General features: G+C 46.5%; 3 protein-coding genes across 3 annotated transcripts; 1 reads left to right on the forward strand and 2 right to left on the reverse strand.

Annotated features, from left to right (window-relative positions):
- Positions 1-2,341: 2,341 nt before the first annotated feature.
- Positions 2,342-4,347, forward strand: LOC113691777 (uncharacterized). The gene is made up of 3 exons (XM_027210073.2): positions 2,342-2,555; positions 2,708-3,034; positions 3,828-4,347. The coding sequence occupies exons 1-3, from the start codon at positions 2,480-2,482 to the stop codon at positions 3,980-3,982; spliced, it is 558 nt and encodes a 185-aa protein (XP_027065874.1). The 5' UTR covers positions 2,342-2,479; the 3' UTR covers positions 3,983-4,347.
- A 2,040-nt stretch (positions 4,348-6,387) lies between these two features.
- Positions 6,388-10,189, reverse strand: LOC113692401 (laccase-7-like). The gene is made up of 6 exons (XM_027210812.2): positions 9,986-10,189; positions 9,074-9,225; positions 8,361-8,605; positions 8,017-8,145; positions 6,934-7,884; positions 6,388-6,796 (listed from the first exon to the last, which is right to left on the reverse strand). Exons 1-6 carry the CDS (start codon positions 10,076-10,078, stop codon positions 6,666-6,668), a joined length of 1,701 nt encoding a protein of 566 aa, XP_027066613.1. The 5' UTR covers positions 10,079-10,189; the 3' UTR covers positions 6,388-6,665.
- Positions 10,190-20,688: 10,499 nt separating this feature from the next.
- On the reverse strand, positions 20,689-24,813 carry LOC140008125 (uncharacterized). The gene has a single exon (XM_072051704.1). The coding sequence runs from the start codon at positions 24,811-24,813 to the stop codon at positions 20,689-20,691; it is 4,125 nt and encodes a 1,374-aa protein (XP_071907805.1).
- Between the last annotated feature and the right edge of the window lie 1,672 nt (positions 24,814-26,485).

A 26,485-nucleotide genomic window follows, 5' to 3' on the forward strand; every position in this document is an offset into this window, starting at 1 on the left:
TATATATGAAAAGAAATGAAAAGAAAAAGTATAACTTGCGTAGTCAAGTCTAAAACGTACAATTTAGGTACGTTATTAAGTTCTCATTTTCCTTCTAACGGGAAAGACTACTATGGCCATGTAATTAGTATGTGAAGACTTTGTTTAATATTATATCTTCGTCAATGAAAAATTATAGGTTTATTACAGAATAATGAGCCTATTTGGAAGGTGAGTTTTTTGGGTGTTTGTATAAAACTTTATTGTAGATTACTGTAGAAGTTGTAGAAAAATTTTATAAGATGAAAAAACTTTTTTTAGAAGTTGGAGAAAAACTTTTTGCGTGATGAAAAACTTTTTTCCCTTTTCCTTTTCTTTCTTTCTTTTTTTCTTATTTCTTTTTTCTTTTCCTTCCTTCCTTCCCGCTTCATCTCCCTTCCCCTTCCCCCTCCCCGGTTCCCTCTTCAAATCACTGCCAATGCAGCTTTGGGTTTTTCTGCACCTTTTTTTTTTTTTTGCTTTTTTTTCCCCTCTCTTGCCGGCCACTCCTCCCTCTCCCTCCCCCGTCACCCCTTTTCTCCCTCTTCCCTTCCCCCGCCACCCATTTCCTCCCCTCTCCCCCGACACCTCCCTCTCCCTTTCCCCTTCCTTCCCCCGCCACCCCTCTCCTCCTCTCTCCCCATCCCTTTTCCCTCGCCCGCCTTTGCTCAATCTGCCGGCCACGGAAATTTTTTTTTTTTTTTTTTTTTGCAATTTTCCTTCTCCCCCTCTACTCCCCTTTCCCCGCCACCCTCACCTTCCCTCGGTGTGATCTGGTCTGGTGACCGGCCAGAGGGGAAGAGGAAGGGTGGTGGGGGAGGAGTGGGGGAGAGGGAGAGGGAGAAAAAAAAAAGAGGATCAAAATCGGGCAAAGGGGGAGGATGGCAGGGGAGGAAGAGGGGGAGAGGAAGAAAGGGGAAAAAAAAGATCGGCACCGGAAGAGGTGATCGGTGCCGGAACCGGCGGCGGAGGTGGTGGCCATCGACGGAGGTGGTGACGGGTTGGGGTGGGGGAGGAAGAAGAAGAAAAGGAGAAGGGAATTTTGGATTTTTTGTGTTTTGGATATTTTAAAGTGTGTAGGTTAAAAATTTTGATAAATTTTTTGGATTCTTATAGCAAAAATTGTTAAAAAACTAATAAAATACAAACTTGACAAAAAACCAAGGTTCCAAACAGGCCAATAAGCTGGAATAGAAATTCTCAGGGAAGCAAATCGCTAGCACTAGAAATTCTTAAATATTATTATTATTACGGCACATTGCCCTTAGGAAACCTTTGACATTGTCAAGTCATACTAAATTAGGATCCCTGTCGAATCCTGACCACCAAAAAGATAAAAAAAAAAAGAAAAAGAAAAAGTCATACTTAATCAATACTAGGCCAGACGTTGGCGTTTCTTGTGGATTAATCGTGCAAACCGATTGAAAAGCACGTAGGGGGGGTTTGGCTGGAATTTGAAGCAAAGTCAGTTATGTACAGAAATTTCGATCGAGGAAGTTTCCAGAGTAATTTTCTTGAAGACTTGGGAGCTAAGGTTTTGCATGTGAAAAAGAAGAATCGAGAATTATTTGCCATGTGATATATAAGTAGTTTCTTAGCAGCCAGGTGTCAATTTACGAGGTACAACAACTACAAGAAACTTCAACCGCCAGACATCCTTACACGTCTTTGCTGTGCGTCAACGCGCAAAAAACTCAACACAACACATTTAACTACCAAAAAATTAACACCCACCTCCCTCCCTCCTCCTGTCAAAAAAAAAAAAAAATTAATTAATGGAGCGGGAAAATGATACTACTATTCAAACACGAAAACTTGTGCTAAGCTACTCACCCAATTTGAATAATAGTAGTAATTCGCTCGGTCCACCAAATACTACATGGATTACTATTCAATGACTCTGAATTCAATTATGCTACCAAAATCATACAGTTGGCGTTGGTGGCTCCTAAATTTTGAGAGAATGCGTCAAATTTAGCGGAGATACGCATATCATGGCATGCATAAGCAATGGCGGTGGAGGTCGAACCCCCCAGTCTCCTCCTTTTCTACGCATATTTTCTCCGAAGCTCGTTGCCTCTCTGCCCCCTCGTATCAATTCAAGTCTTTGATCAGTGATTCTTTTTCTTCTTTCTTTTAATTTGGGGGGGTGTGGACGCGGTCCACCAGCTTAAACAAAAGGTTTAATACGGCCCTACTGTAGTTTCTATTCGAGTCAGCGCTCGTATACAATTGACGTACGCAAAATATCTATTTCAGGGTCCTTTCACGATTCACACCCTACTACTATAAATAGAGAACCCTTCCATTGGCTCCATCCCACAAACCCATTCTTTCATCCTACTTCTGCCCTTCTCCTCAAGAAAGAAATCTCCCATCTAATTAAATTTTTTTAAAACCAACGCCCGCATCACAGCCAAGAAACAGAGAGCAAAACACTCCTCAAACGCCAAACCAAACCATGGCTAGTTCTTCTTCCCTCACATTTTCGTTCGTCCTCTTCTTTGCTTGCTCTCTCTTCCTCCGCGGAGCTCAAGGTATGCATGCAGGCATGAAATGCCCTCGTACATTTATATCCTTTTCTTCTGTTAATTTATTTATTCTATTACAAGTTATCAAGATCCATTCCATGCGCGCGTCGACGTTGCTTGCGTTACGTTTGAAACTAATGCTTTCGTACGTGGATCAGGTGAGATCGTATGCGAGGAACTGCCCACCAACGTTTGTTCTTTTTCGATAGCATCCTCCGGGAAGAGGTGTTTGTTGGAGAATCTCAAGGGGAAAGATGGCAAGGTCGAGTACCAGTGCAGGACATCGGAGGTGGTGGTGGAGAGAATGGCCGAACACATTGAGACCGATGAATGCGTGAGCGCTTGCGGGGTTGATAGGAACGCCGTTGGCATCTCATCCGATGCTTTCTTCGAGCCACTTTTCACTGCCAAGCTTTGTTCTCCGGCTTGTTACCAGAACTGCCCTAACATCATTGACCTTTACTTCAACTTGGCTGCCGGAGAAGGTAATTTCATCATCCCATGTAAATGAGATCATCATCAAAATATTTTTTTCCAAAAAAATTATTTTGAACAAGAAAAAATAATTAATTAATGATACTGCAAAATGAATATTCAAAATTTCTACTCATTCTCCTAGAATTTCATAAGCGTAGCTAGCGTTAGATTGGTCATTTGGACTTTAAAACGCGTGATTAGGTATTATTAGAATAAGAACCGATTTTCCAATTTTGACCAGTTCTTTCTAATTCCGTTCAAAGTCGTGGCATGTCACATACCATTAGCCGTAGTATGTATGAACGCCCGTCTGTTCCTTCTAATTCCGTTCAAAGTCGTGCCATGTCACATTCCATTAGCCGTGGTATGAACGGCCGTCTGTATCAGGAGGGAAACATGGAAAATATTTTCTTTTCATCATATAACAGTAACGGGGAGATCGTCAATTCATCCCACAAGTAAAACCTAACTGTGAACTAATAATATGGTGAGAACAAAGAATATGATACATGCATATGAATTGACACCCGCTGGGATCTTTTTAATTTTCCTCTAGCCCTTGTAACTTTGTTAAAAGAGAACCACTATGCCTTTCTTGCAACTCTAGTTTTCTTGAAAAAAAATCCAAGTATCATTTGTATTGTCAACAAATGGAATATGTGGCAGTTCACTTTAATTGTCTCCCCATTGATCTTTTCTAGTATATTCTTGCATTTCATTACTGATTACGACGCATCATTAATTAATCAATGAAATAGTAGCACTAAATTAATGATCCCTTTTGAAACACGAAACCCGCAGGAGTTTACTTGCCTGCGCTGTGTGAGAAGCAAAGAAGCCGCCCTCACCGTGCCATGATCGAGCTCTTGAGCAATGGCGCCGCGCCCGGTCCAGCTGCCCCTCAATCGGAGAATTTGGTGGCTTCTGCCCCTGCCTCTGCCCCTTCATCTTTCTAAAAGTCCCTTACTAGTATTGATTAGCGTTATGGATTCCGTATTGATTTCTTCGGGATGTATTGGTGCATATGCACACAATGGATGCCACATGCGCGAGGATGATTGGCATGTTTTCCAGAGAGGAAGAAGAAGAGACTTTAGGCTTCTTTAGGGTTTGTTGGCCGAAGTTTTTTATTTGGAAACATTCTTTTTCAATTCTATTTAGCAATCTACATATTCACGATTGTAAGTTCAATAAATAACTTCGCGTACTTGTGGAGTTTGTTTGCATATACGAATATTTGTACTTAGATATACTCAGTCTTGTCACACATCATGACTTTGAAAATATATGGTCCGGTCGTTCATGACTCAGTTTTGGACAATATTTCTCTTTGAGCAATGCCTATTGAATTGCAATTGCCTGTCCCCCTAACTACCTCGAGGCATTTAGTACCTCAGGGAGTCGGCACATTTCCTTTCTTTATCTTCTTTCGTAGATTTTCATTGATAGAGCAAGAAATTTTACACGCTGCAGCAGATGCTGCCTATTTATCATAAAGCCTATACTGTACAAATTTCAAAATACTAATACTACAGGAAGTATTGTCTATAAAACTTTAGAAGCTGACTTTACTGTAAACTCACCAGAGGGGTTTGGCAGCCAAACAATTTGGTCCATTTCATTAGGTAAAGGCACAAAAATAGGTGGAGTTATTCCTTCCTTCATCTTTTGTTTCCTTTTCTCTAAAGAGATGTACAATTAATTTGTCGAAAGCATAATAGATTGCCTTCAAAGCGCAAATTATTCTCCCAAAAGCAATGCGAACAAAAAGGCATTTAATTTAACACAAGGCACAGTGTGCAGATTCTCAGAGCAATATGAGCAAAATACTACTAATTAACTTCTCTCTCACACACAACACGCAGAGACATCGTTTCCACCCTGCAGACAGACCGTAGATGGATTTTTACGGTGTGAAGGAGTGGTGCAACGTTAATGCTTGCCTATTTTCAGAACCTAATAATTACGTGATGTAATGCCTCCTTTTGGTGAACTAATTAATTAGAGCTCGGTCAAAGCTTAAGGACGGCATTTCATCCAGGTTAGGCTAGTTTCATGTGTAAACCTGGGATTTTAGGTGCATCCAGCTGCACGAAAAAACAAATAAAAAAGAGTTTAATACGCGAATAGTCACATAATCAATATAAAACGTAGAGTCTCCAGAGCGCCGAATGTAAAGTCTATCAAGACCCATGAATTTGAGGCACTACAAAGTTGACTTACTGGAGGAGGCACCCTGATTCACAAGAGCAGACGATTCTCAATCTAACTTCATCAGTTAGTTACAGACGATTCTCTCTCTCTCTCTCTCTCTCTCTCTCTGTATATATATATATAGACGTTGAATCTATCTTCATCAGTTACAGAATTGTGATTTCCTAACCCCAACGGCCAACACATAGAATAGTTAGCCGAACATAAAAACTCTGCTCCTAAATTTGTAGGGTGATGTTTGAGGATTGATGATGTTGAATCTGACTTCATTAGTTACAGAATTGTAATTTTCTTATCCCCAACGGTCAACACAGATCAATTAGCTTAACATAAAAGCTCTACTCCTAGATGATGTTTGCCAAACACTTCAAAAGTATTTTCATCAGTCAAAAGTTCTCTTCTAACAAAAACACCACACTCCCAAACTGGAACTTAATTAAATTCGTGCACAATGTTTTGGTAGTTATACCACCTTACTTTTGTAATTGTAAAGGGCTTGCAGCTTGGACAAACTGGAAACCGCGCATTTATTCGTGTTTCCTCCGAGTCGTAATCCATTTGGACCTTAACTCCCAGGTCCACGACACACCCAACTGTAATTAATATATGCAGTTCTCGTCCCCCCTCCATTGGGACAGGACCCAGGAATCGTTTATGAACAAGTCCGATAAGGCTGCTGTACAAATGGCTTGTCATGACCCTTTGGTTCTCTACAACTGTAGCCATCGCCATCTCTACAGAACTATCCGGCATACACTTAAAAATCTCAGTGTACTGCTAACTAATATGGAAGGACCCATTCGTTCTAAATTTTCTCATGGCTGTATATTTAATGAAAATATTTTTTCTTCAGATTCTTTTATGCATAGATGATTACCCATGTATAAAAAATTAATCAAAGGAAAGATTTTCAAATTAAGAAGCGATCCTCTACATAAATTGGAGCAGTTGAATAGGTCCAGAGTCGAGGCTGCATCACTCGGAGTAGGCTGGGCGGACAGCGTATTGAATTGGCCTCCAAGACGAGACTGAGTCCAAGAGTGCATGCAACAAATGCAACTCTTTGTTAATTACTAATTGATTTTGTGCTTAGCTTGGCTGAGATTTTTTTTTGTGACATCCCTACCAACTACACTGCTAAAACAAATTCGGCCAACAACAATTTAAATTCTGGAATATATTTTATTATTACACTCAGGAAAATATAATGAACAATTTAAAAAGAAAGAGAACTTTACATAATAAGGAATTATGGTAATCACTAAGCAGCAGCAGCAGCAGCATTGATTGAACAAACCTTTTCTGCATTATGTTTTTCCAGCAAACAAAGAATCACAAGAAAGAATATGCTTGAGAGAAGTCATCAAACAAATGTATTACGTAAAAAGCAAAGAGGTGTGAGCGGATGGACTTTGGGGGCTGTGATCAGCACTTGGGGAAATCAGCGGGAGGCGGAGGCAGCGTTGTTGATGGCGTCGGCCCGTTCTCTACCACGAAAGCCGTGGCTAGACCCCATGGCAAGTGCACATCCAAGTGACAGTGCATAAACCATACACCTGCACGGTCAATTCAAATACCACCACATTTTTTTTTGTTATTAATTAATCCAAAAAATCGATCTAATTAGTCAAGTACAAGTATTATTTGATAAATAAATAAGGGAATGGCTTGGTTATGTTATGTTCGTCCGAACCTGGATTGTTAGCCCGGAATCTGATAACAGCCCATCCACCCGCCGGCACCCCAATGGTGTTGCGCTCTTGTGGATTGTCAAAATTGAAGTTTTTACTGTCCCTGGCGTGATCGAAGTTGCCGAATCCTTGGGCCAAAACGTAGAAGTTGAATCCGTGTAGGTGGACGGGGTGGTTTTCCACTCCGATGAAAGCCGTGTTCTGCAGCACCGCTTGAACCGTGGCGTTGAACTTCAGCTTCGTCACTTTGGTTGACTTTGTTGTCATTATGATGGCCCGATTGAGGCTGTTGCTGGCGTTTGTGTAGTCAAACTTGAGTGGGGGTTGACTGGGGAAATCCGTGGTGTAGATTCCACCCACGTTTTCGTAATGCGCCTGGAGCAATGACATCTTGGTGGGCAATTGGAAGGACGCGTTGTTCATGCTCGCAGCTAATCTCTGCCCCAACGGGCCTCCGCACTTTGCATTCTTTCCGCAAGCAGTCAGGCCCAACCCACCCGTCACGAACAAGTGCACGTCCACCTCACGAGGGACGGGCCTCCAAAATGGGCCAGTGATCAGTCCAGTTAAATTGGAATAGAACCTGTGGGCCGTGGGGGTGTCGTTGAAGGGCGGGAGGACAGGCATTCTAGGGGTCGATGGCGTGGCGCCTTCATAGGCCACGATTCCGGATGTAGTGGTGTTGTCGAAGGATACACCGGCGGCACTGGCATATGGTCGCGCGGCCATGTAATACAGTGCCGGCGGCTGGTCGGCGGTCAACAGGACATCGGTGGTTTGACCGGGGGCGACCAGGACGACGTCGGTGACGTAAGGATTGGTGTAGGAAGCATCGACGGCGACAATCGTGAAGTTGTGATCGGCGATCTTGAAGAAGAGTTGGTTATTGAGTGCAGCATTGATGATGCGCAGGAGATACGTTTTGCCCTTTATCACCTTTATCTTGTGGGTATCTAGAGTGAAATATTAAATGTGAACTCCAAGCTTAGTATTAATTAATGCCACTATACTACGTACTAAATATTATTTGTGACCGAAATTTAAGGATAAGTAATAGAACTCCTCTCTCATGCATGAGTACTTACAATTAGAAGAGCAGGGGTAGAGATCGCCAGGGAAGCCATTAATGGTGTATGCGTCGGAGTTGTTTGGTGCAGCTCCGGAGGCTAAGCCCTGTCTCTCTACGTCTACAACATTTGCATTCCAATACTCCCCTGCAAGAACAAGTGAACAACACACACATCTTTAATTGGTTGGATGTGTGTTTTTTTTTTTTTTTTTTTTTGACCTGTATTGGTATCAAATTTTTGTTCTTACAAATCATATATATATATTTACAGGATGATAGATAGATAATATGGCAAAATGTTGAAGAAACAAGAAAGAAAAAAAGAGGCGGGGATGTGGCCGGTAATAATTAAGTGGGCACCTAAGATGATTGGATATTCCCGGTAGGGCTTGGGAAAAGGGTAAGTACGACCAGCCCTGGGTCGAATGATAAGAGCACCATAAACAGTAGCCCGAAGCGTAGAGACATGGGCGTGCCACCAAAGAGTGCCTTCCTGGCCGGCGACGCTGAACCTGTAAGTGTAGCTATTTCCGGGGACAATCGGGCACTGTGTTACATAACCAGGTCCATCCGCCCAACCGCTCAGTGTCTGAAATATTCCATGCCTGCGTGTTCACGTTTACAAATTAAACAAAATAATAATAATAATAATGTTTGCTGGTCCTTGTTAGACATAAAAGTCATTATTATTATTATTTCAATCAATCATATGCGTAGTTCTCTATAATATCACAATCATATGCACTACTACTGTTCTATCTCAAGTTTTGTAATCAACTTTAGCTCGCCTGGCTCCCAACAAACTTTTGACTTAGAAAAATAATTTCTTTTATTATTATTATTATTATTGAGATTGACAAACATGTAAGCATAAAATATGTAGCTCTTTGTCGTGACCGTAAATTTGACACTGTCCATGATATGTGACAGTAATTAAACAGGAATACTTGCGAGTTTGTACAATCAAAGATTACTTGCGAGTTTGTTTCTTTAATTAAAAGCTACATACATGGCGTTATTTTTTATTGGGGGATTTTTAGTTTCATATGTACAGATGGGAGAAGTACAATTACCAGTGAATGGTGAGGTTATAAGGTGACTTGTTAAAGACGTGGACAACCAGGGTATCCCCCTCTCGTACGCGGAGAGTTGGGCCTGGCAGACCTCCATTCACTGCTGTGATCACTTGTCTCCGGCATAGTCGGTTCACGGTAAGATTTTGCACCTGTAAGAAGCAGACGTTATTAAATAAATCACTTTAGCTATTTAATTTATATGCCACACGTACAAACCTGAGTTAGGTGCTAGCTAGAATATAAAATTTCTATGCCAATTAATTAATTAATTTGTTTAAGAAAAATCACCCTTCCTTTCAGACCCTCACTAGCTAATTCCTGAACTTTGAAGGCGGTAAATAATACCAAATGCATGCCACGAAGTAAAACTGCTATCCTCAATCATCTTGTGGCTTTACAATTAGAAATGTTTGACCCATGAAGCTTTAGCTTGGTGCAACATTTCAAGTTGTTTGTTACGCAAGGGTAAAATCTCTGTTTAGGCAGGTAGAGAATTTTCAAACCCAAATAGGGGGGTAAAATCTCGTTTTGTAAAAAGCAACTCTCTTGGGGAAAAGTCAAAACTTTTGTGAGATATATATCCCAGAGGAGGATGAATTTTCAAACATGAACTCGATGGCCTTCACTAATTCATACTACAGAATACTTCTAATGAAGCAGGAAACAGGTGCTTGTGTCCCGCAAAAAGAAAAGTGAAAAAAAAAAAAAAGAAGAGGAAATGCTGCATGAACAGCTTTTAGCATTACTACAAGCTTCCTCAGGAATGAAAGAGCTGTGGTACGTAAAGGTCGTACTCGGAATCTTCATAATGCTAGTAATCTTTTGCTTTAACAAAGAATAAGACGGGGAAAGATTATTATTGTTTCAGGCATTAAAAAAAAAAAAAAAAGATGGGCTAAGAAAGATTACATGAAATGAGTGCTCTACAATATCAGCAGAAGCAAATGAGGAGGACGATATGAGAACTAAAGCGCATGTCAACAAGAACACAGCCGGTGTCATGTTGAATAGCCCGCGACACGAAGAAATGACAAGAAGACACTTTTTTGGGGATATTTTGCTTCAATGGGAGAATAAAGCGGCAAAAAGAATAGAAAATAGAAAACAAATCAAATCCCGAGTTTTGGAATGACTTTGCTCATGAAAGTACGGTGTATATATAGTGCTTGCGTAGTAGCAAGAGCTTTACATCCCAAGTCTTTCCCACGATTGCGTGGGCAAATAGATTAAAGAATCGCAAAAAGATTTGAAAATCTGCGATCAGTAAAGTCAGAAGAAGTTTCGTTATCTAACAGCTTCAGTTGGCCATCGACGAATTGCTAACATACCACCTACTAACCGATGGAACTTCTTCATTCAACCAAATCCCATCCATCTCTACATCGTGTTGTTTTTTGCATTTTAATGCTGAATGATTCCACAGCTTCTTCCTCTACCTAGTATATATTGGAATGTCTCGACTTCTTTGGAGGCGTGTGGTAGGTAACGACGGCCTTGTGCATTCCAACCGCGCGCAGCCTTAGATTTCTTTAATTGCATCGCGACAAACTTTGCGGTTTTTGGAATGAGTTCATAAAAGTAGATTAGGATTTTTTTTCTTCTTTTTACCTGTGATTTGTTAGTAACAATTTAAACATTCTTATGAAAACCGACTCCCAATTGACCAAGTGTTACATTATGCCATGTGAAGAATTATGGATTCAACTGGATTGCATTTTAGCTATTTGATTGGTAAAACTCACCCATTCAAAATGATTTTCAGGCATAAATTACCTAGCTCAGAGGGAAAGTGGCGGCGTACTTGGATGTTCGTCCGCGGGAGATGGGAATTCGTGGGGAACGAGAAATTTAATCCTGCAAGGGCTTTCCTAGTTTATTGAGGCATGCGCAGATCGTGGCCTCTTCAGTCTGCAGCTGTGATGCACAAAATTAACCAAGCACCGCACCACTTTTTCTGGTGCTTAATTTATTTAGCACGGATACCATTGCTCAACATTTGGTGCTAAACGATTGAGTATTTCTGTGTCCGAGAAAAGAAAAAATAGAGAGAGAATGACTAATTCCATTGCTATATTGTCAAAGTGTTTGAAACAACAAATTGACTGCGTCGCAGCGCTATATTCACAACCAGTTGGCTGGCTCCTCGTCTGTAGGTGGGTAGCGCCGTAGCGGGTTAGGTTAAAACTTAATATTAGTAGTGGCCAAGGAAGGAAATCCTGCCCATTTCAACAGAGAGATAAAATGTGTTTGATTTAAATACTTTAATGCAACTGTCGTTAAGTTTGCTGGCTGAAGCACTACTGCTCTCTCTTTTGTTATTGGAGGATCTAGAACGTTGGAACACAACACTCAATCGCGCGATAAAAATATTCAACTACTGTACATCAATGATATGCATGCAGCTTCCATGGATGATCAGTCCAAATTCATATCCCGTTGTGTCCCTTCAAAATCACTTTTAAAAAAATGTATATAGAAGGTGGGGTTGGGAAACTGTTAACAGACAGAGCGGCTTCCTCCTTATCATCAACCGATTCATTCCACCTTCTGAGCTCTTCCTTGCAAGAACAAAATACCTAATATATATATCCCCATTACATTTGAAAGAGTACAGTGGCTACAACTAGGTTTTTAGTCATATTAATCTTGACTTTAAAAAAATCATGCATAAAAGTAACTAAAAGTGCTTGTTTCTGTGTCTTATTCTAGGATGTTACTACTCCCCCGTCCCATTTTGAGAGTCATGTTTTCCTTTTTCGTCTGTCCCAAATTGTAGTTCACTTTTCAATTGCAAAAATACAGTTATCTTTCAATTTCTCTAAAATATCCTTATTCAATGTAGGTTGTTATTAGTATAAACCATTTTATTTAATATAGATTGTTATTAGTATAAACTATTTTATTTAATATAGATTGTTAACCTACCTCATTTTAATACATTTAGATTTTCCAAAACATATTGATATATGAATAGCCAGCTTTGTTATTTTTTCAAGCCAAAATGTGAAATAATGTAAAAGGAGGATTGTTTCTTTCTTGGTCATCAATACATAGTTCCACATGATTGTCAATAGAAAGCCAACCAATTTTGATGTACCACCCAATCGACCAAACCTGTTGGCCCTACGAGCCAATTAGAAATCCAAATTTCATACGGCTGTTGCGGTTCAACCTTCTCCGTCGATGCGCTTGATGAGTAGGTTGCTAGTACTTCAGTTCATTAAGTAATGTGTTTAACTTGTACCACACCCATCTCAATGTTCCAAGTTGACTTCTCCCCAGTTTAAAGAGCTTCGTTCCCTGCGCATGAGCCCGGCCCTTGCTCGAACATTCTTCCCTCCCGCAAACTAATAACTACAACTCCATATAAGATATGCTACGTTAGTACTATCATATTAGTTGAAATGAAAAATAAAAATAAAAGAAGAAGATTTGGCTCAGGCTCTGTCACCCAAGTCTTCCTTTTAACCCTTTTATTTCCTCGTCTTTATGTCACCCAGTCCCCTTGTAATACAGCTAATAATAAGTAATGAATCACAAAGGAAATTTCACAGACCAATATACAGAACCGTAGGCTTTTCCCAACATGGATCCGTATTCCGTGTGTGACAAATGTAAGGTCGACCTCGTCCAGATATTAACAGCAACGTCGCAGTTTGGCTAATATATAGTAAATTACTTCACCACGAAGGAAAATTCATCATAACTATTCAACTAAAGGATTCGTTTTTGGCATTAATAAATATTTGAAGGATTTGGTGCATCAGGGGGCTGTATTGTTAAGAATAACATTTAATGCAGGAAAAATGTAGAACGACTAACGCGCGGAAGACGAACAGAAAATTTTAAAGGTAACATGCCAAATGTGTACGTTCTAGAATAAGAAATACCCCTCCAGAGCTCCACGGAAAAACGCCTATAATCACAATTAGGGGTGCAAACGAGTCGAGTCAAGTTTTGGCCTAATCGAGCCGAATTTCAGTTAATTTTGTGAAGCTCGAGCTCGACGAGTTCAAAATATCAAGCTCGAGCTCGAGCTTAAAAAATAAAAAAAATAATTATTATTATTTTATTTTAAAAAATAAAAAATAATTATTTTATTTTTAAAAATAAATAAAATAATAATTTTTTATAAATAATAAAATATTCGGCATATATATAATTTTACTATTAAAATAAAAAATAAAAAAATATATATATAATTGAGCTCGCGAGCCAACGAGTTTAATATTTTTGAGCTCAAGATCGACTCGAGCTTGTCAATATCGAGTTCGAGTCGAGCTCGTATTCGAACCGCTCGCGAGCCGATTCGTGAACACCCCTAATCACAGCCTACTGGAGCGGATTTATCTCAGGAAGGTTTTCGCTGGCTAAATCTACAACACGTACTTAAATTTTAGAAAATAAAAGATGCAAGTCGTACTAATGATTCCTTTTTTTCCTTCTTATTTATTCCCATGGGCTTTCTTTTACCTTAGTTCTCCTGATTTTGAAAAGGTTTCTACTGAACTGCTGTGAAATAGAAAAATGTAAATGATGTTGCACTTAAAAACAATTTCTTGTATGCCCCGTAAGTTTACCTTCTTTGGTATGCAATGTACGACATTTTTGTCCTCTTTATGTTAGGAACAAACCAGCGTCTTATGCACTCAAACTTCCCTAGCTCTTATCCAAAAAGGGCAGGTTTTTTATTTAAGAAAAACGCCAATTTGGTCTCGGAGTGTTGTCATTCTTGAACTCGAACTCAATACCCAGAAGTACTGCTCGAGCGAGTTGCTTGAGCAGAGTTCGAGCTCAACTCAAGGTACTATACTTTCCAGGCTTGAGCTTGGCTTGTTGGAGCTCAAGGAATTTGGCGAGCTTTTCATCGAGCTCGACCAAAGGTTTCCTGTGCAGACAGCTCATTTTCATCTGAATTGCATCCTAGTGAAGTTTATTTAACCACAAAAAACATCCATAGCTAAAAAACTAAAGCATAATCCAAAGCAAAAGTTCCAACTTTTGAAAGGTCTCATCAAAAAAACAAGCACAAATGAAAATTAACATCAATTTCTTTAACAACAGGTGGGGAAAATGGATGAAGTATTCTCCAATAGTCCAACTTATACAGCGCGAGAAACTAGTGGGCGTGGATACCACAATGGAACTGATGTAACTTCACATTATTAGTTGCACCCTCCAATCCTCCACCTCTCCAATTTCTGCCATCTGGTGCTTCAATTCATGCCAGTCATCGTCGCTGCAATGAAGCTGAAGCACTAGTGGCTGTGGATATCGAGATTCAATCGGAGCTCAAGCAGTGAAGATCGTTGGATGAATTTTGCTCGGGGACAATTCAGCCAATTCAGTTCGAAGCTCGAAACGGGAAGAAGAGGAAGAAGAAATTTCTTCTCTCACTGTCTTCTTTAATCTTTAACCTAATTCTATATTTTTTAGCAAGATGACACGTCTACCCTTTACTAATTTTATAACAAAGCTAGTTGAGGTCGTAGTTATTGTAAATAAACAATCTAAAAGAGTAATTTACTTATTTATAATATGTTAATTATATATAAGAGCGAGTGCTCAATAGAGCACGACGAACTCTCGAGCACATAATATACCTACTCGAGCTTGATTCATAGACTCAAACTTTGATCGAGTTCGAGTCAAGTAGTGATTGAATTATTCGCGAGCTGGAGTCAAGTTGTTCAATTGTATTTCAGCCCCAGTTTAGTCCCTTACATTTTTAGAAACTTTTTTTTAGATCTTCATATTTAAAATCATCCAAAATAGTCCATCAAATATAAAATTTTTGCTCGTTTGGTCTCAAAGCTAATTTTTACTCAATTTCCCGAAAAAAAAAATGCATGCTTACTTCATGTGCTCATAATTGCTAAGGCAAAATGAAACACTCAATTTGATGTAAACAATCTACTCTTAGGAATATGGCAAAAAAAATAAAAAAAAAAATAGAACTCCTGTATAAAGGTTTCCATTGGTGCAAACTGATTGTATATTGAAGAAGCGCTGAGCTTCCCCGAGGAGAGCTGACCTGATCAGCTCGGGGTGTCGATGGGAGAGCTGATCCAAGACCTGCAAAACAGAGAAGAGAAGCTAACAAAGGGGGCTCGAGGGTTGTCCCCGAGGGCGCTCCGACGGTCAAGTTAGTTTTCCGGTGAGTAAGGTTCACGGGAAGTAGCAACTGTCCCGGGTAAATTGTCAATAGTGAGCGTACCTTGTACAGTGGATGTGTGTTATTATTTATACCTGCAAGGGAGTCCGACCTCCGCACGACGCGGGACTTGCCCAGTATAGATAGCATCCCGCACTCAGGGGAATTACTCCCGACCTCCTCGGGACGGACCTTCGCCTCCCCTGGGAGCCCTAGTCGGTGCGGCCCAGGGCTGCTGCCAGGAGTCTGGGGGCCAAGGCCCAGCTCGGTTCCTCCTGGGCCGCCGCGTGTCCGGGCCCAGAACGGGGCCTCTGCACTAGCCCCCTAGATTAGGTAGGACTGTCAGGCAGACCTAATCTATCTCCGCCACGTGGGAGGCCAGAACCGCGCACTACCCTGTCGAGGTCACCTCTGGTACAGCGCTGTCACAGGGACGCTGCTCCCACGTCCTCTCAGCTGTCCCGCCTCTTCGGTTTTCGTGCCCGCATTAAATGCGTTCACGTGGGGGTCGGTTCAAATTCACGCAACCGTTTTCCCTCCACTCTTCCCCCTATAAATAGGGGATGCCAAATACTCATCTGTCCCATTTGCCATTTCCGCTTCTTCTTGTGCATTTCAAGTTATCACTCTCCCTGTGCACCCACATTTCCATTTTCCAGCAACCTCCGGCGTCCTGTGCCCAGATTCCGGCGAGCCTTCAGTCCTTCTTCTGCCGTCATCAGTAAGTCCTTTTTGCGACTCATCTTCCCTCTTTGCGGTGTCTCTTTTGCCCTCTGCTACCTCCCACTTTTTATGTCGGATCATTCCTTCTCCTCTGTTGCTGTAGTATCAATCCGCCGCCGAGCTCCCCGAATCATCGTTCTCTCCTCGCCTTCACCCTCATCTTCGTCACCATCTTCTCCTCCTCCCCCTTCCCCTTCTTCTGTTTCTAGTCCCAGCTTCCACACCTCAGACCTACTTGAGCCTACCGATACCATGAGTTCTCCGTCTGCCCACTCCCCTTCGGCCCAAGCCCTTGAGGAGGCAGCCGAGCTCGACGCGCTCATCGCGCGGCAGGCTACCTCCACTCCCTCCCCCAGATCCCCCCATGATTCCCCTGGCGGAGCCCAGGAGGGTGCCGGGGAGGATAGGGACTCATCGGGTGGGTCCCCTGCTCCCGAGCAGGGGAATGATCCTGAATTCTCCTATGGCTATCCCGACCTGCAGGAGGCCACCCTCTCTCCCCAGGATTTGGCCGAACTGGCTAGGTCGTACTCCATCCCTCCAGCCTACGAGCCGAGGTTGGCCGGGCCCGACGACCGGGCCTGCCGGCCTCCCTCTGGCTTCGTAGCCATCTATAGGGAGCAGCTCATCGCAGGGCTCCGTCTCCCCATCCATCCAGCTCTAACCGAGATTCTGAACCACTGGGGGCTCAGAATCACACAGCTCCATCCTACCTCTATCAGGATCAACACCGGATTCCTGATTTACTGCCTTCTCTGCGACATCCCTTACTCTCTCTCCCTCTTCCGAGCTGCCTTCATTCTTAAGGCCGCCCTCCCGGGGTGGTACTACTTCTCCCGCCGTGGCCCCCAGACCAAGGGGGAAAAAGGGGCCCAGGAGTTGTTCCACGGGCTCCCCTCGTCCGTGAAGAACTGGAAGGATGACTTTTTCTTTGTCAGGTCCACACATTTTCCCCCCAATGTGTGGAAGGTTGGGGGAGTCAAGGCCGACCCCTACCCGGAGGACCTGGACTACGAGACTCTCGGCCAGCTGTTGGGTTCCAAGGTGAAGCTCGATGTCACCAAGATCTCCACTGAGCAGATCTCCGCAGCCGGGCTGATGGGGACGGTGTCCGGATCCTCTGGGGAGGTGGCTACCCCCCAGCCCAAACTCGACACCTGTAACGCTGGCCTTGCCCCTGTCGCATTTGTAGTATAGAGTTTTCCTTTTTTACCCTTAACTGTCTTGCGTTTGGCTGATCTGGTGGTGTTCATTGCAGTGAGGAAGCTCTCCCAGCTGCTGGGCGCACCCCTCGAGGAGGTCACTCCCGACCCCCAGCCCGGAGCTGCTCGGGGGGCCCCAGGTGGGGCTTCCACCCCGGGGGGCGGCTCAGCCCCCCAGAAGGAGACATCACAACCATCCCCCTCCAAGCAGGCCGCTAGCGAAAAGAAGGCGGCCGGACAGAAGAGGGGCAGAGGGGACGAGCCCTCTCAGGCTGGGCAGAAGAGGCTCGCCCTGGTCTCCGCACAGCCTTCTCCTCTTGCGCGGGTCTCCGGGGGACCAGTCCACCTGGGCGTGGGCTCTGCCGAGAAGCAGGTCCAGGAGTCGACTCCCCCGAGCTTGTGGCACTTCCGCCACATAGCTCCCCTGAAGCCAGGCCAAGCCCCCACGATGCATGACCCCCGCCACTTCTGTCCGTCCTGGAAACTCTCCATCAACGACCGATCCCAGTTCCCCGAGGTGGCTCGCGAGCTGATGGTGGGCTCGGTCCTTCCCAGGGACAGGAAGTGGATGGAGCTGGCCAGCCCCTCCGAGCTCTTGGACGCGTACTACACCGCCGAGGCCCAAGTAAGTATCGCCCATGGGTTAATTTCACCCCCGTGTCTGGGTTAAGTGATGTGGCATGCTGATCTGCTCTCTCACTTTTCCAGTCCAACGCTGCCGGTGCCGCCTTGGCTACCCGCTTCTCCGAGCTGTCTCCCGACCTGGAGAAGTTGCGGAAGAAGAACCTGGAGGTGGAGAGGAAGCTTTCCCAGACCCTCCAGGAGGCCAGCTCCCTTAAGGCCAAATTAGACAAGGCCGAGAAGGAGATGGACGCCGCCCAGGTCCAGCTCGCCTCCACCAGGTCGGAGCTCGACCAGGAGAGGGCTGGTGTGGCCAGGCTGAAGGAGGAGCATGCCGTAAAGCTCTCCGGCACCGTCAGCCGAGAGCGGAAGAAGGCTGTTCGGGAGTTTATCTCCTCCGATCAGTTCGAGGTGGACATCGCCCTCCTCAACCAGCCCATCCTCCAGGTTGGCTCTACGCGGGCCCTGACCCAGGTGCAGGGCCTCAACCTACCTGGCTTCAACGTGGCGGACTTCAAGGACTACGATCCTGCGGCCGAGGATAGGCTGGACTGGCTCTTTGATGGGTACCGGAAGGGGCATGCCCTGGAGAGCCTGGTCCGCCGAACCGACGTAGGAGCAGACCTAGAGAAGGTTCCCCTGGAGGAGGACGGGTCTCCCGGCAGACCTGCCGGGAAAGAGCCGGTGGCCTAGGGCGGTAGCCACTCCAGAAACCCTTTCTGTCTTTTTGTAAGGATGTGACCATGCTCCAGTTGAAAATGCTCTTGGAGGTCCATCCAGGACGGAATGGGTTTCCTGCTTCCGGGCTCCTGAATAACCTTCACCATACGCCTCTCAACATATTTAATGTGTACTTTCAGCTTCCACCCCGGTCGGGCCACCAGCAGGTAGAACAGACATCGAAGGAGATTACCAGCTCGGAAATTTTACGGTAGATAGGCGGGCGCTTTGTAATAGATAGGCAGCTCGGAAGCTTTGTAATAGATAGGCTTGCAATGTATACACAAGATTTCGAAGAGTTATTTTCTTCTTTCCTTGCCCACTCGCAATGCTATGTGCCGACCTCCGGGGTCGAACACCTCACACCTCACCCCCTTGGGGCTGAGTGCTTTAAATATTAAGCGCGTCCTTGCCGACCTCCTAGGTCGAACAATTCGCACTTCCGACCGAGTACTTTAAGTATTAAGTGCGTTCTTGCCGACCTCCTGGGCCGAACACTTCACACTTCATTAAGCGCGTTCGTGCCGACCTCCTGGGTCGAACACTTCACACTTCAGAGTATTTTAAACATTAAGTGCGTTCTTGCCGACCTCCTGGGTCGAACACTTCACACTTCACTAAGCGCGTTCGTGCCGACCTCTTGGGTCGAACACTTCACACTTCACCTACTACCCCTATCCCCCCACTAGGACGTTGAGCGAGGGAATGCTGAATGTGCTAGTGTAAGGTGCAGGTTTGAAAATTGTAAAATGAAACAAGTACAAGTGAAAATTAAAACGAGCTGTGATTGAATGAGAAAACAAAAATTCGGATTCCAGAGAACAGGCAACTGGTCATCCTGGTTTTACCTACGCTACAAACAATCGCAAATTGGAGATATGCCATGTCCGAGGTACTTCAGATCCATCCATCTTAGCGAGCTTGCAATAGCCAGCTCGGCTCGCCTCAAGGACCTTGTAGGGGCCCTCCCAATTTGGGTCGAGCTTGTTGGAGCCGTGTACTCGGCTTATCGAGTTCTTCCTCAGGACGAGGTCTCCTGGCTGGTACTGTATAGTCTTTACTTTGGCGTTGTGATAGCGAGCGAGCTGGCTTTTATACTTAGCCATTCGAATAGCCGCTTCCTCCCGCCTGACTTCGAGCATGTCCAAGTTGCACCTAATCTCTTCCTCGTTGGATGTTGCCACGAAGTTCTGTGTTCTGGGTGAGGGAAGACCGACCTCCGCGGGCACCACGGCCTCTACTCCGTATGTTAGGGAGAACGGGGTCTCGTGAGTAGCCGTCCTGGGCGTAGTTCGGTAAGCCCAGAGGACACTGGGGAGCTCATCCAGCCAGCTTGATTGGGCGGACTCTAGTCTAGTCTTCAACCCTTGGAGGACAGTTCGGTTAGCGTTCTCCACCTGGCCATTGGCCTGGGGGTGACCAACCGACGTGAAGTGTTGGTTGATTCCGAGTTCGGCGCACCAGCTGCGGAAAGGGTTCTCGGCGAACTGGCGGCCGTTGTCGGATATCAGGGCATGCGGAATCCCAAACCGGCAAACTATGCTCTTCCAAAAGAATTTCTGAATTGCCTTCCCCGAAATAGAGACCAGGGGCTCCGCTTCCACCCATTTTGTGAAATAGTCTATGGCTACCACGAGGTGCTCATATCTTCCCGGGGCTCGTGGAAAGGGACCCAGGAGGTCTATCCCCCATTGAGCGAAGGGCCAAGGACTGTGGATGGGGACCATCTCCCGAGCTGGCTGATGGCTCAGCGAAGCGTGCACCTGGCAGGCTCGGCATTTCTGAACCAGATCTGCTGCGTCTCGGAAGACGGAGGGCCAATAGTAGCCCAAAAGGAGGCACTTCTTAGCCAGCACTCGGGACCCCACATGGGCCGCACATATTCCTTCATGGAATTCGCGCAGGACGTAATCACCTTCCTCGGGCGTCACGCACTTTAGCCAGGGGGACAAGTACGACCTCCTGTAGAGGGTTCCCCCGGCGTAGGCGTACTTGGCAGCTCGGAGCTGGATGCGTCGGGTCTCAGCTTTGTTCTCGGGGAGGTCACCCGAGCTGAGGAAGTCAACGAGGGGCGTCATCCAGGTGGCCGAGCTGTCTATAGCCAGGACCTGGACCTGATTGATACTTTTCTGCTTTAGCACCTCCACCAATACCTCCTTGCTCAGGTGGGCAAATGAGGAGGATGCCAACTTTCAAAGGGCGTCTGCCCGCTTGTTCTGGGACCTTGGCACCCGCTCGATTTCGAACGTTTGGAACAAGGCCACCGCCTCTCGTACTTTGGCCAGGTACTTCTTCATAACCTCGTCCTTGACTTCGTACTCCCCAAGGACTTGAAGGACGACGAGCTGTGAGTCGCTCCTGACCTGGATCGCGGTTATTCCCATCTGGTGGGCTATCCGCAATCCTATGAGCAGGGCCTCGTACTCGGCCTCGTTGTTGGACGCGGGGAAGTCCAATCGGAGGGCGTAGGTCAGTTCTTCCCCGGTAGGTGAAATGAGTAGCAGACCCGCCCCGCTTCCTTCCTTGCTGGAGGCCCCGTCTACGAACAACACCCAGGGCTCCTTCGGCAGCCGCTCCTCGTGTTGGAGGCTTAGCTCGGTTAGACTCAACCTAGCCCCCTCAGCAAGGAAATCCGCTAAGGCCTGGGCCTTGATGGCTTTGCGGGGTCGATAGCCGATGTCGTGCTCGGCTAGCTCGACAGCCCATTTGGTCATTCTGCCCGAGACCTCTGGTTTGGTGAGTATCTGACGCAAGGGCTGGTCAGTCAGGACTACAATGCCGTGAGCCTGAAAGTAAGGGTGGAGATTGCGTGCCGCATGTACCGAGGCAAGGACCAACTTCTCGGCTGGCGAGTATCGTGTCTCTGGCCCCTGTAGAGCTCGGCTTACGTAATACACCGGCCTCTGAGCCCCCCCATCCTCCCGCACCAGGACCGCGCTGACGGCCTCGTTGCAGGCGGATAGGTATAGGAATAAGGTCTCCCCCGGCTCTGGGGCTGTCAGAGATGGTAGCTCGGCCAAGTAGATTTTTAGGTCGATGAAGGCCTTCTGGCACTCCTCAGTCCAGTGGAAGTCCTTCGGCGCTTTCAGTACTCGGAAGAAGGGCAGCCCCGGGACCGCGGAGCGCGAGAGGAACCTATTCAGGGCGGCCATCCTTCCTGTTAGCCGTTGGACTTCCTTCACGCTCCTCGGAGGGGCCATGTCCATGATGGCCTGGAGTTTATCCGGGTTGGCCCGGATTCCGTCTCGGGACACCAGGAAACCGAGAAACCTTCCCGATCTGACCCCAAAAGTGCACTTCTTCGGATTTAGGCGCATCCGGCTCTTCAGTAGGATGTCCAGGACCTCCCGCAGGTCGGGTATGAGGCGCTGGTCAGTTCGACTTTTGACGATCATGTCGTCCACAAAAACCTCCATGCTCCTGCCGACCTGGTTTTGGAATAACTTGTTCACCAGGCGCTGGTAAGTTGCTCCCGCGTTCTTCAATCCGAAGGGCATGGTCCTGTAGCAGTAGGTTCCCTCCTCGGTGATGAAGGAGGTCTTGTCCCGGTCCTCCTCGGCCATCTCTATCTGGTGATATCCCTTAAAGGCATCCAGAAAGCATAAAACGTCAAAGCCCACAGTAGAATCTACTAACCTGTCAATTCGAGGCAGGGGAAAGCAGTCCTTTGGGCAGGCTTTGTTAAGGTCTGTGAAATCTACACACATCCTCCAGGTCAGGTCCTCCTTCTTGACCAGGACGGGGTTGGCCAGCCAGGTCGGGTAGTAGACCTCCAGGATGATCTTGGACTCCAACAACTTGCCGACCTCCGCCCTGATCACCTCATTTCTCTCGGGGGCGAAACTCCTTTTCTTTTGCTTTACTGGCTTGAAGTGAGGGTCCACGTCGAGGTGATGGACTGCCAGGTCCGTAGGGATCCCGGGCATGTCATCCACCGTCCATGCGAAGACCTGAGAGTACTCCCTCAATAAGGCCTTCAAGCCTTCCTTCTCGTCCGCTGGCAGCAATGCCCCGATGCGGATGACCTGGTCGGAACGTTCCTTCCTCAAGGGAAACTCCTCAATCTCATCCTGGGTGCCCAGCAGTTGGGCCTCATCCCCTGGGATGTAGGGCTCCAAACAGGTTGTCTGGGCGACCACCTTCTCCTGCCCCCGGAGAGTGGCCAGGTAGCAAGCCCTGGCTACCTTTGGGTCGCCGCGCACCTCGGCTATCCCCCCGGGAGTGGGGAACTTGACGCTGAGGTGAAAGGTAGAGGGAATAGCCCAGAGGGCGTTTAAAGCAGGTCTCCCCAAGAACACATTGTACGGGGACGACTGCTTGACCACCACGAAGTTAACGGGAACGGTCCGACACTTGGGAGCCTGACCTACTGTGACCATCAGGGTGATCATCCCTTCCGAGCTGATGGGTGGTCCGGTGAAGCCCACCAAAGGCGTCCGGACCGGGGTCAGCTGGTCATCTCTTAATCCGAGCTCCTTGAACACGCGATAGAACATGATGTCAACCGCGCTACCCTGATCGACATACACCTTCTTCACCCGGTAGTTATTGGTGACAATGTCTATCACAATAGTTTCATGGTTCCCGGAAGCCAAGGGAACCGCATCCCTTGGTCCGAAGGTAATCTCCTCGTTCATGCGCAGACGCTTCAAGGAGTCGTCCCCTTCGGGAGGTGGCCGCTTATTCTTCCGAGCTGCATGACTGTCCCCCCCCGTGGGGCCTCCCGCGATGGTGTTTATCACTCCCGCCAGGTTCTGGGTGTCCTGGTCGGGAGAGTGGTTCCGAGGAGCCTCACGCCGCTCTGGACGGTCGCGACGCTGTCCCTCGCGCCTATCTCCGTAATGGTTGCGTCCGAACTCCTGACCTGGTCGGCGTACGAACCGACCTAGAAAGCCACGTTGGATCAGGTCCTCGATCTCCTTACGCAGGGCCCAGCACCCCTCCGTGTCGTGTCCGACGTCACGGTGAAAGGCGCAATATCGGTCCTGGTTCCTTTTGTTCCGGGGCGTCCCCATCTTGGGCGGCCGATCTCCCAGCCCTTCCGCCTCCATAACGGCCAAGATCTGAGCTTTGGGCCGTGTTAGAGGGGTGTAGGTCTTCTCTGAGAGTGGTGGCAGAGCAGGGGTCTTCTCCTTCGTGAGCCGATCAAAGACGTTTTTCTTAGCCGGGGCCTCCTTGCCCTCCAGGGGGTTGGTCCGGCCTTTACGATCTCCGATCTCCCGATCTGACTCTTTCTTTAGGCGACCCGCCTCCTCCGCGTTGGCAGTCTCGTGAGCCCTGCGTAGGAGCTCTTCCAGGTTTACGGGAGGTTTCTTGGCCAGATCGTAGAAAAGCTCCTCCACCCTGAGCCCGTTTGTGAAGGCGGCCATCACCACTTTTTCGTCTTTGTCCCTGACCTGCAAGCTCTCCGCATTGAAGCGGGTCATGAAATTCCTCAGCGACTCGTCGGGCCTTTGCCTGATGGACATCAGGTGGGTTGCGTTCCTCGCGTAAACCTTCGAGGAGACGAACTGGGCTGCAAACTGCCGGGCCAGCTCGGGAAAGCTCCGTATAGATCCCGGTTTCAGTCCCTGGAACCAGAGCCGCGCCTTCCCCTTTAGGAACATAGAGAAGGTCTTGCAGCGAACCTCATCCGCGGCGGTTTGCAGGCGCATATGCGTCAGGAATACCGAGAGGTGATCTTCCGGGTCTGTAGAGGCATCGTACATCTCGATGTTCGGAATCTTGAACCTCCGGGGTAGGGGGTAGTCCTCTATCTCCCGGGTAAAGGGCGAGGTTGCATAGTTGTCTTCGTATGGCCGGGGCTTCAAGATCTGCTCGAGTTCATCCCGAGCAGGGTCCAGATGATCGCGGGGCCGGCTTTTGACAGACCGAGCAGGGGAACGCTCGAACCCATTCCGTGTGGGCTTCCTCGGAGAGGGGTCTCTGGGTTGGCTCCTCGCGGACCTGCCGCGGGAATACCTCTCGCTGTCTCCGACCACCCAGGCTCGGGGGCGGGGAGGAGTCCGGGGTCGCTTCCTCCTAGGGGACTGGTCGCGCGACTCATCCTTCGAAGGATTAGGGGGTAACTCCTTCTCCTTTCCCTTGGCCTTGGAGGTCTGTGCACCCCCAGCCCCCTCTCCCTCCTTCGCCTGCCGAATTATATCCTCCAGCATGGGGAGATTCTCCGTCACGAACTGGAAGATCTGCTGCCTCCGTTCCCCTGAAAGGGCCGAGCCACCGACGCCCTGGGACGCCCCGGCCTCTTTCCGCTGGGACCCCTCACCGCCCCCAGGGCCGGCGCTCTCTGCCGTACGCTTGGATCGCGTCCGGGCCATCAACACAATCTTACTTACCTTACGGTTCCCACAGACGGCGCCAACTGAAGAAGCGCTGAGCTTCCCCGAGGAGAGCTGACCTGATCAGCTCGGGGTGTCGATGGGAGAGCTGATCCAAGACCTGCAAAACAGAGAAGAGGAGCTAACAAAGGGGGCCCGAGGGTTGTCCCCGAGGGCGCTCCGACGGCCAAGTTAGTTTTCCGGTGAGTAAGGTTCACGGGAAGTAGCAACTGTCCCGGGTAAATTGTCAATAGTGAGCGTACCTTGTACAATGGATGTGTGTTATTATTTATACCTGCAAGGGAATCCGACCTCCGCACGACGCGGGACTTGTCCAGTATAGATAGCATCCCGCACTCAGGGGAATTACTCCCGACCTCCTCGGGACGGACCTTCGCCTCCCCTAGGAGCCCTAGTCGGTGCGGCCCAGGGCTGCTGCCAGGAGTCTGGGGGCCAAGGCCCAGCTCGGTTCCTCCTGGGCCGCCGCGTGTCCGGGCCCAGAACGGGGCCTCTGCATATATCACCACTAATTAATAAACACTAGAATAGGCGATATTCACAGGTCCAAGAGTATCCCTTCGAATAAAAGCTTTCACAGCCAATTGACAATAATAAGGATTCAAAATTATAGAAGCAATAGGTCTCACGTGTAAAGAGTTTGGTAGATGAAAATTGAGGAAAAGGGAAGATCATATGTATGTGTGTGTGTGTGTTTAAGGGAAATAAAATTTGTTCCTAATTTGGCTTTGAAATTATGGGTATGTGAGGTAGGCATGCGTTTTTTGGCCAAAAAAAGGTTAAGCAAAAATGAGTTTTGGGATCAAAACCGCAAAACTAAAATATCCCAGTGACTATTTTGGTTGATTTTGAATGTGGGGGATTAAAAATATTTCCAAAAATGTGAGGGACTAATTTGAGAATTTTTCCTTTAATTTATTAAAGATTGTTTTAGTGCTTAGTGATTAAGGCAAATGCTAAGAGCTGGATCTTATATATATATATATATTTTTTTTAGGTGTGTCCCGCAGGGAGTGGACCCCGCAGACTATTCACCACCCTCAGCAACTTGCTGGCAGCAAGGTTCGAACCAGGGACCTGAGGCTCCATCTTCAGCAACCTCAACCACCAGATTAAGCCCCTGAGGGCTAAGAGCTGGATCTTAATTATACAGAAACAGCTAAGGTTTGTGATCATCACGATGGATTAGTTATTAGTAGAGGTGGCAAATCAACCCATTTAACTAAATTTACCCATACCCGGTCATGAATAGATGGGTATGGGTATCTTAAATTTTTGCATATGGATATAAATGGGTTACCCAATAATACCCATTTATTAAATGGGTATTATTGGGTAACCCATCAAACCCATTTAAAATTCTCTTCCCCCCAAGTCTCTTCTTTTCCCCTAACTTTTTTTTTCAAATTTTTCATTTTGTCATGATGTTAACATTATTATTATTATTATTATTATTATTATTATTATTATTATTATTATTATTATTATTTGTTGGTTTTATCTTATTATTTTATTTTTTTTAGTTTGTTAACTTGCTCATTTTTTAGCATTACCAATTTATGATAAATTTTAGCCTATTTTCTTATCTTTATAAAATGAAATTTTAAATTTATATATGAAAAAAATGTTAGGGGTTCAAAATTTTTGGATTAAG

Source organism: Coffea arabica, chromosome 6c (genome assembly GCF_036785885.1).
Source record: "Coffea arabica cultivar ET-39 chromosome 6c, Coffea Arabica ET-39 HiFi, whole genome shotgun sequence".
NCBI classification, from domain to species: domain Eukaryota; kingdom Viridiplantae; phylum Streptophyta; class Magnoliopsida; order Gentianales; family Rubiaceae; genus Coffea; species Coffea arabica.